The sequence below is a fragment of the Phragmites australis genome, chromosome 2 (assembly GCF_958298935.1).
Source record: "Phragmites australis chromosome 2, lpPhrAust1.1, whole genome shotgun sequence".
Lineage (NCBI taxonomy): Eukaryota > Viridiplantae > Streptophyta > Magnoliopsida > Poales > Poaceae > Phragmites > Phragmites australis.
In genome coordinates, this window is record NC_084922.1 from 30,826,063 (window position 1) to 30,835,256 (window position 9,194).

General features: G+C 42.0%; 1 protein-coding gene across 1 annotated transcript; it reads right to left on the reverse strand.

Annotated features, from left to right (window-relative positions):
• Window positions 1-1,060: 1,060 nt before the first annotated feature.
• Window positions 1,061-5,310, reverse strand: LOC133910002 (homeobox-leucine zipper protein HOX3-like). Its single transcript, XM_062352526.1, has 4 exons — window positions 5,179-5,310; window positions 4,805-5,037; window positions 3,555-3,634; window positions 1,061-1,403 (listed from the first exon to the last, which is right to left on the reverse strand). Exons 1-4 carry the CDS (start codon window positions 5,249-5,251, stop codon window positions 1,112-1,114), a joined length of 678 nt encoding a protein of 225 aa, XP_062208510.1. The 5' UTR covers window positions 5,252-5,310; the 3' UTR covers window positions 1,061-1,111.
• Between the last annotated feature and the right edge of the window lie 3,884 nt (window positions 5,311-9,194).

Here is a 9,194-nt window from a genome sequence, read left to right on the forward strand (position 1 = left end):
CTCAATTTTTGGTTCTAAAAGGATACTTGAGCACTGAGACACCATCAAAACTATCAATACACGTCCATCTTGATAGAACGGCATTCCTAAACCCAAATTTAAAAATAAAGCGAATTAGAACCTATTGAGTAACTACATGCCGCTTTTCTTTTCTTTTGAGGGACGTCATCGTCATTTAACTTCTCCATCGGGACTAAAACCTGTTCATAGCCTTAATAAACACATTACTCCCTTAATCGTTTGTCATCAATTAACCAAAACCACATAGAGGGTCTAGATGCATTTTCAGGGATACGGTTTTATAGGCCCGCCATGAAAGTGGATTGCGTTGATGATCACTCTCAGGTTGAACTCGTGTTGACATGGGGCCAAGGTGATACGAGCAGGTCCACTCGTGACCACGTGGCAAATCGTTCGGACCACCACATCCGCAGAGGAGCTTGGAGGCTACTGTCGGTGTATAGAATAGGGGTCCTCTGTTTTGAATGCCCACACTAGTCAATACCAGTTGATAGAAGATTTTTTTCTGAACCAGAGTCTCACCATACAACTAGTCTGCGCCTTCACGACCAGGATCCTTACCACATAAAGAGATTCCGCGACCAGCTTTTCCTTCCCAAGGCACTCCTCCCAACGAACAAATTGTGGCCCCGTCCCGTAACATTAAATGATATGAGACAGGTGCGCAAGCGTGTCAGGCTGCTTCACAAGCGCGCATGCAAGACCAATGATAGAAAAGAAATTCATTTGTAACCAATTCACAAACACTAATAACAGAAATACACATGACATAGAGCTGTTATCCTTCGAGAGACCTGAACCTGGATAACTCATGTGTTTCTGAGTTCATCACAAACATATACACATTGCAAACGTTGTTAATACACCTATCGACCGGTACACCTCAGAATCATTATCAGAAATTAACCATCGACAGCAATAGTAATACACAGCGATCTCTCAAGATCCACAACCTGACGCAACAAATATGAATGGGCGCCTCCGAACCCTACATGGTCCGGCTCATTCTCAAGCTGTTCCTCCATCAATTTACACAGCATTTTACCGACCGATCGCCTTACATTGCCACTAGCACGTCAAACTTTTAGCCCTAAAACGCCGCGGAGGGGCAGCCCGAGTGGAAGGGGGACGCTGCTAGCGGGCGAGCGTTGCGCGCGACGAGGGCGCCTGTGGCCGCGGTAATGCGCTCGCAGCGCGGGCACATGGTGAGCGCGGACGCCGGGAGCGACTGCCTGGTGTGCGGCGAGAGCACGGTGGGCGGGGCCACCCGCATCGCGCGCAGCTCCTCGACCTCCCGCTGGAGGAGTCGGTTCTCCTCGGTCAACGAACCGAAGCAGCGCCTCAGGTACTCGCACTCCATCTCCGTCTGCTTCAGCTTGGTCCTGCACGCACAATGTAGAGAAGGAAAGAAAAACTTAATCGAGTCGTAGCAAGTGTTTTGGCTGATTCGTACGCGATTACTGGGCCGCAACGTGCTGACGTTGACTGCTCCATATTGGATCATGACAGATGACACAATTGTTAAGAGTAATAAGCTCCGTGTCCTGACGTGACACGTATCTAAAGGCTAGAAGTTTCTACCGACATATTGTTCGAGTGTAAAATGGAACAAGTTGAACAGTAGTACTATAGGCGACTTCATTTGACCTTAGGCCCCCATTCCAAGACCAATTATCACCCTCGAAGAAGAGTGGAGGCCAATGAATCCGTAGAGGTAGCTAAGATGAATTAGTGCTCGAATAACTTGGTCTTCACGAGACTTGTTGGAACATCACAACTAGGGTCAAGTTAAAGATATCACGCGCCGATTAGTCGACGTGCCTGTGCTTTTGGGACGATCAGCTCGACTTTTAAATATAGAGTTCTAGACAGTCTCATTGTACGGGTATCATGGAGCAATCTACTCAATCTAGCTCCATACGTAAAGGGTGAACTGCCTTACTTTATGCGGCTAGAGAATCTAGCTAACTGTTGTTGTCCCACATCTGTGATTCAGTACAAGTTTTAAGATGGATACGTAATGATCCTTGTCACCTTAACTGAGGGAAGGGTCCATGATTTTGTTGGAAAGAGAGCGCGCGGTTCGTTATAGTAGAATCAGTATATAATTCGAGTTGCATCGACATTAAGTAATCACTCTATCAGGGAGGTGTAGACTCTAATGCAAATTCGTATAGAACACAGAGTAGGTTGTTTTTTAGATTGCCATTTAGGCATTTACCATGAGCGGCAAAAAAACGCCAATTTTTTTTAAAAAAAATAATCATTTTTTCATCAGGAATAGCAAAAATTATATGCAATTTTTGTAAATTTGAAAAATATAATAATGTCGCCACACCGTGAAGCGATTCCGTTTAGGTCGGCACTACTTTATGGGCCCTAACGAGAGCCGTTAGGCCTCGTCTTACCACACGGATTGGCGGCACCATTTAAAGAATCATAACTTGTTTATATGATCTTTAAACCTTATAAAAAATTATAGTTCTCGATGATATCTTTAAATTTTTAGTTTATTATTTTTATTTGAAGATCGGAATATTCTAGCCACTTTTGAGGCATATAAAATGCTTCAACTGAAAAACTAATGAACTGCAAAATTATAGATCTCGTCGAGTGCTATAATATTTATATAAATTTTATCTTCATCCAAAATTATATAAAAAAGTTATGATTCTATTAATGGTTCCGCCAAACCGTATGACGGCAATAGTCTGTGTCGCCAAATCGTGTGGCGGCACAAGGTTGATTTCCTCATTAGAGCCCACAGAGCTAGGTCGACGCACAGTTTATTGACACAACCTTGTGGTGATATTGGTATATTTTTAAAAAATTTCAAAACCACATATTATTTTTACTATTCCCTATGAAGAAAATAATTATTTTTTAAAAAAAAATCAAAGAACTCCACTCAAAATTTTGACCTCAAGCATTTCTAACATGCTCTATTTATCCATCACCTTTCATGTTTTACAGCAATGTAGTTTCACGATGTCTGTGCTCTGAGGAGATGAAGAGTATACTTTTTAGCACAATATTGCCACTTTCTACCCTTACCAATTCTATGATACTGTTAAGAAATAAGATGAGCGCCCTAGATTTTGTTTTCTTTGGTCCATTCGTGCATTGTGAAACTGAGAGCAGTACACAATCTGAACATGGGCAAGTATAATAAATACCAGTACTAACAATAGTTAATGATGACTACCGTGAACTTACTGACGCAGCAGTGCACTCACTTATTTTTACAGGTACATGCATTGTTTAGACAGCTAACGGTGCAGGCCAAGTCCACGTGAGGCTTGCCCGTGAGCGCGCTCTAGTGGACACAGACACTCATCGTCGCATAGTAGCAGCATTCGTGATGCAAGTTTATAGCCAGACAAACGTTTGCCATGCATGGTTAGTAACTGAACATAGACAAAGTCATACGTATATATAGCCCTTTGCACACACATACTCTATCTATATTGCAGATGCTGTAAACAGAAGCATCAAGAAACGAAGGGATATATGTTTAGTTGAGTAGTACGTACCTTGCCCTGCGGTTCTGAAACCAGACCTCCACCTGCCTGGGCCGCAGCTTGAGCTTGACAGCCAGGGCCTCCTTTTGCTTCTGCACACGTCCATTTTCCAATGCCATTAAATTGCTTGCCAGCATCAATACGACATGACAGTATGTATACTCCATATTGCAATGGCAGGAATAAGTAAATTGGATCGAGCAGCAACACTCCTGCCGCTAGTCAATCCTATTTACTGCATTCTTTACCGGGAAATGCTTCTGCTAGAACGTCCGAGAGGAAACAAAAACATCGGACCTGTCACTCCGTTGACTCATTGCGCTCTAAGCTCTTTTTTTCGCTCTGGTGAATGTTATCTACGTCCGTTGAACACGGACTAGGCGTCATGTCATATGCTAGTAGCGGCAATGCTATAGCCCACCGTCCAGACGTGTCGCACATTTTGACTGGCCGGTTTAGAAATATTATTCATTTGAGTTAATTTATATGTTCTTGTATCTCTAGAGTTTCAATTTAATATTTAGATGTTATAGAAATTTATTAGAATAGTTATTTTCTATAATGCATTCCAAAATTACTACAGATCTGGATATGAGAAAATCATCTATTTAAGTTAATTTCTATATTTTTGCATCTCTAATATTTTAGACATTTAAATTTAATATTTCAGATGTTATGACAATTTATTACCATAGTTATTTTCGTATGTTGCATTCAATTCTATATCATATAAATTTTGCATAAAACAAACCGTAATATTGTGTGAAAATTTTTCTTCTGAATAGGATGCATACAGTGCCATTTTAATACATATCTTTTTGATACTGTAAACCGTTATTCTAATATTAGTAGATGTTATTTTTCCATGTTACACCGAATCGTTGGAACGTCCGATCAACGCTAGCAGCTCCGTTCTTTACCTGGCATGGTTACTAGTAGAAGAGATGTAAATACGTGCAGCTACTGTACTCCAGTAGACCAAACGTTATGCTGACTCAGTCAGTGCTGCAGTTTTGGCATGCAATGCGACGCGCTATATAGTGGTACTAATCCTGTAGAGTACATCCACCACGAGATTCTGATGGAGGTACTCCCTCAAAATCTTTTTGGCGTACATGAGTACTAGTCTACTACATGCGGTACGTGCCAATCGTTTTGGCAGTAGCGAAGACACATGCCAGTCTCTAACGGGCGAGGCAGGAAATTAACAACGGGCGAGGCAGGAAATTAACAAGATGGCTCAGCGTGGAGTGAGGAATGACCGGCGTGAGGGTATGGTTGAGGCGGAAGCTCTCCTCCAGGAGGCGGGACTGCTCCTTGGAGAGGCGCAGCTTCTTGGGACGGTGGGGCACGCCGGCGCCGGGGCCGCGCTCCTCCTCGTCCTCCTCCACGCTGCCCATCGGGAACTCCTCCTCCTCGCCGCCGCTAGCCGGCTGGTTCATGTCCAGGTCCCTCATGTTGCTCCCGTTCCCGTTGCCGTTGCACCCAAACCCCTCTGCCAAACAACATTCCCAGGAAATTTAGCTCCTGTAGAAATTGCACTCGCAACAAGCGTAACAAAAGGTTGCAGAGGAACAATGCTGTTCTTGTGTTATGCACTTCTTCGAGAAGCTAGCAAGCGATATGCCGAGCTTACCTGAGCCAGAGGAGGAGCTAAGGCCGGGGACAGCCATGGTGAGCTCCAGGCCTGAAGGGGAAGTGGCCCCCATCGGTAGCCAATGCAAGCACGAGAGGAAGAAAAGGAAAAGCAAGGGGGGGAAGCAAAGACAAACACAGATTGGAAAGGAGAAGAAGCCTGGGGAGGCGTTTATAAAGGCGCCAGATAGAGAGGAATGGATACGTTGGAACTTTTAACAGTAGCAGGGCAAATGGATAAAAAAATAATGTACTACTGCTGCTGCTAGCAGGTGTAATGTACTTTGTCTGCCAAAAAAATATTAGTACCTCCTTACTTATCACCCATTTTTTATATAGTAATTTTGATCAAACACTTTTTTCTATGAAAAATTTATAAATACTTAAAAGCATATAATAGTAATCAAGTACATTTTATGATAAATTTAATGATACAAAAGTTTAAATATCTATAAATTTTTTGTAGAAAAATAACGTTTCGTCAAAATCGCTATAGTAAAAACTAGTGATAAGTAAATGAAAACGGAAATAGTAGTTCACACTGCTGGAGAAATGATGTGATTTTCTTAATCTTTGACTAAGATTAGAATGTATTGGGAATGCCACTACTTAACAAATTAATATAGGAGACACCATGTTAATAATGTCGCTCAGAAACCGTCACTAATATAACATTAATGTCGGATTCAATGACGACTCGTCACTAATATGACCCTAGGCTAAGATCCAATCAAGACTCGTCAGTAGTGATAGGATAAGCTATGTCATTAGTGACAGGTAGAGATGACGCACATCACAAACTCATCAGTGACAACTGATACTATACCCGTCACTGATGATTGAGTTATTAGTAACGGGTGACTCGCCACTAATAACTCTTAGCTGGTCGAATCAAAATTACGATCAGTGAACACCTTCTGACCAGCTCATGTTCCTTCGACCAGTATTAGAAAGCTACACCCAGTCGTAATTTTGATAGCTACACATATCACTAATGACTCAGCTACACCTATCACTAATGAGCCTTAGCTGATCGAATCAAAATTACAACCAGTAAGCATCTTCTAACCAGTATCAGAAAACTATTCAAAGTCTTAATAGAGTCATCAGTGACCGGTGTAGCTACAATGATGATTGAATTATTATTGACGGGTAATTTATATAATTTGTCATTGATGATTAAATGCAGCTCACTCGAAAATTTATAACTTTTTCATACGGTGTTGGATGAAGACAAACTTTATATAAAAATTATAGCTCTTGATGAGATCTACAATTTTGTAGTTGGTCACTTTTTTCTTTGAATCCATATAAATGCACAAATAAACGTGTAAAGACTATGGAAAGAAACAACACACTTGATCACAAACTAAATTGCTACATGTAGTATAAAACTAGTATGAATGATTGAAAAAACCACACGTAGGGTCACAAAGTTGAAAACTATAAATTCAAATATTTTTATCGTGAGTTTGGTAACTCGGATTGATGAAACATTTGCGCAGCACTAACTTTCAAATATAGCACTATATCTCTAAAAAAAATTAGGTAAATTGGAGAAGGTTAATTTTCGACCAAAAACTTTAGAGGTCATGTAAAAGTTTTTCGAGACTTTTTTGGAGGTCAAGAAAGATACATGTGTAAATGTGTGTATTTTTTCGGATGTGTCTCCTGATTAGCTTCGAAAGTAGACGTCAAACGTCGAAATGAGACTCTGTATGTAAAAGTTATGGTTGTTTTACTAAACAGTGTAGAACTCGAGAAGATCTACAACTTTGTAATCGATAACTTCATCGTTTAAAGTCATATAGATGTCCAAACATTTGAGCAGGAAAATTCAAAAAAATAAATTTTGATATATTCATTAGGTAAGATTATGAGGTGAGATGATAAGGAAGCTTCGCGCGAGGGAACTGCCGTCGCTTCGAATTCCAGAAAATGCACATGCACGTAATTTACACGGTTCGAGTGAGAGTGATCACAAGAGCCGCGGGAGACCGCGATGGTTCGTTCGTCGAGTGCGAAAAAGTTTCATTAGTAATGGGTCTGAACCTAACACGTCACTGATATACAATCATCAGTGAGGGGTCAGATCTAGATCCATCACTAATATGTCATTAGTGACGGTTCCAGACCTATCATTAATAAATCCATATTAGTGATATGTTTGGAGTGATGGGTATAGCACCCGTCACTAATAAGGGTTATCGTCCGACAATAATAAGCTTTTTTATGTAGTGTGGTTTGATTGGTCTTTCTTTATTGGATTGATGCCTCTAGTTGTTAGCAAAGAATATGCACCAAGGGGATTATTTGGTAATGATGATTTTTCACTCGCCTCTAGTCAAATGAAGTTCCTCGTAATATTTTCACAATTTGCTCAGACTAACTATACTATATGTAATTTTAAGTGTCAAAGTTAACTTTATGTGATTCAGTTATTGTAGTAACTGATGAGAACGTATCGAGACTGTTGACATTGCAAGAAAACGAGACACCCGTATTGCACTTAGAGAACTACAAGCAACAGTGCAGGCAGAGAGGAAGAGATGCGCGTTCAATGTTGCATGGGAGCTCACGGGGGTGGGTCCCACGGTCTTTGACCCGACTCGTCATGTCAAACTGACTGGGCTGGTTTGGTTGGGCCCTGGCACAACTCGGTCGCGAAGCCGGGGTGGCCCACGAGGCAGGAGCACAGGGCCGGGGTGGACGGCACGTGTAGTGGCGCGTGGGCGGGACGGGTGCAGGCGAACCGTCGGCATGTCCCCAGTTCGGGGGTAGGCGAGTCGGCCTGTTGGGCGGCAGGTCGACTGCCGTAATCATTGCACCGCCAATCTACCACTCGCTCCGCTCCCACCGCGCGTTCATGTAGCACAGACCATGAGACCAAAGCTTCCTCGTGGCTGGCTGGGCTTAACTGCCCGCGTCTTATCAGTAATCTCGGGTGATCACGAGGTTTTCTTTCGAAAGGGGATCTGATCATCTGACTCGTTTTGCAGCTCTAGGTTAGTCGAAGCTCTGAATTCGGGGCTGAAGAAGTGGAATCATGTCTGCATGATTGCCATTGCCGTTTGACGGTAGTATACTACCACCGGTTCACTATATTTGTTCCATAGCTCACCATACGCTCTAACTAATAAAGCATAAGATCCAAGAAAAAGTCAATGAGTAATGATGATCCATACCTCTATTAAATGATATGATATAACCATTTTTGCTTTCTTAAAGTATTTTGTTGAACTATATAGAGACAATAGATATAAAGTGAGTTTGTTGTTTTTTCATTAATGCATTCGTATACATATACACACACATATATATATACACACACACATGTTGATCAATTCATCATCCGTATATTGATCAATGAAGAGCTCAAAAATATGTGGGAAAAATATAAGAAGAATTGTAATTGTAATATGCCATTGAAAACTTAGTGGGGAAAAATCTCAGAAGAAAATAACATGACATATATGTTTGTATTGATATTATCTCATTAAAAATCTTATGTGAGCACTACTACAGATCAGGCTTATATCCTGTCCATCACTGTCGGTTCCTTACAGGTCGACAGTGATACGGCATCACTTCCAGTTTGTAGATCGCGCGGGGGAAGAAACAGCCATCATGGCTTATGAATCGATAGTGATAAGGGGAATCACTATCGGCTGATAGCTCAAGCCAGCAGTGATGCCAACCGCCTCATCACTGCCGGCTTAAGCCACCAACCAACAGTGATAGCTGGACATCACTACCGGCTGGTGGGATGAGTCGATAGTGATATATACAGTATAAAACAGTGGCCCTCCCCCATGCCTGAGCACAACACTATCCTCAGCGACCTTCGTCGCCCTAACAGACACATCATCGCTTCTGAGCCATCTCTGTCCAATTCCATTGCTCAATGAGCTTTACAGTGCTATATGCAATCTTTTGCGCGTGCTAGTTTGATCGTAGCCCGTCGTCGGCCCAGTACTTCGCCAGCCGCCACCGCAAGCTTGCCCACCTCGTCGACGA

Bases quoted from the DNA above. Each gene is read 5' to 3' on its own strand.
- LOC133910002 (XM_062352526.1), bottom strand. From the start codon at position 5,251: ATGGGGGCCACTTCCCCTTCAGGCCTGGAGCTCACCATGGCTGTCCCC. The intron at 5,038-5,178 runs GTAAGCTCGGCA...GTTGTTTGGCAG, and splicing joins TAGCTCCTCCTCTGGCTCAG to AGGGGTTTGGGTGCAACGGC. The intron at 1,404-3,554 runs GTACGTACTACT...TTGTGCGTGCAG, and splicing joins TTTCAGAACCGCAGGGCAAG to GACCAAGCTGAAGCAGACGG.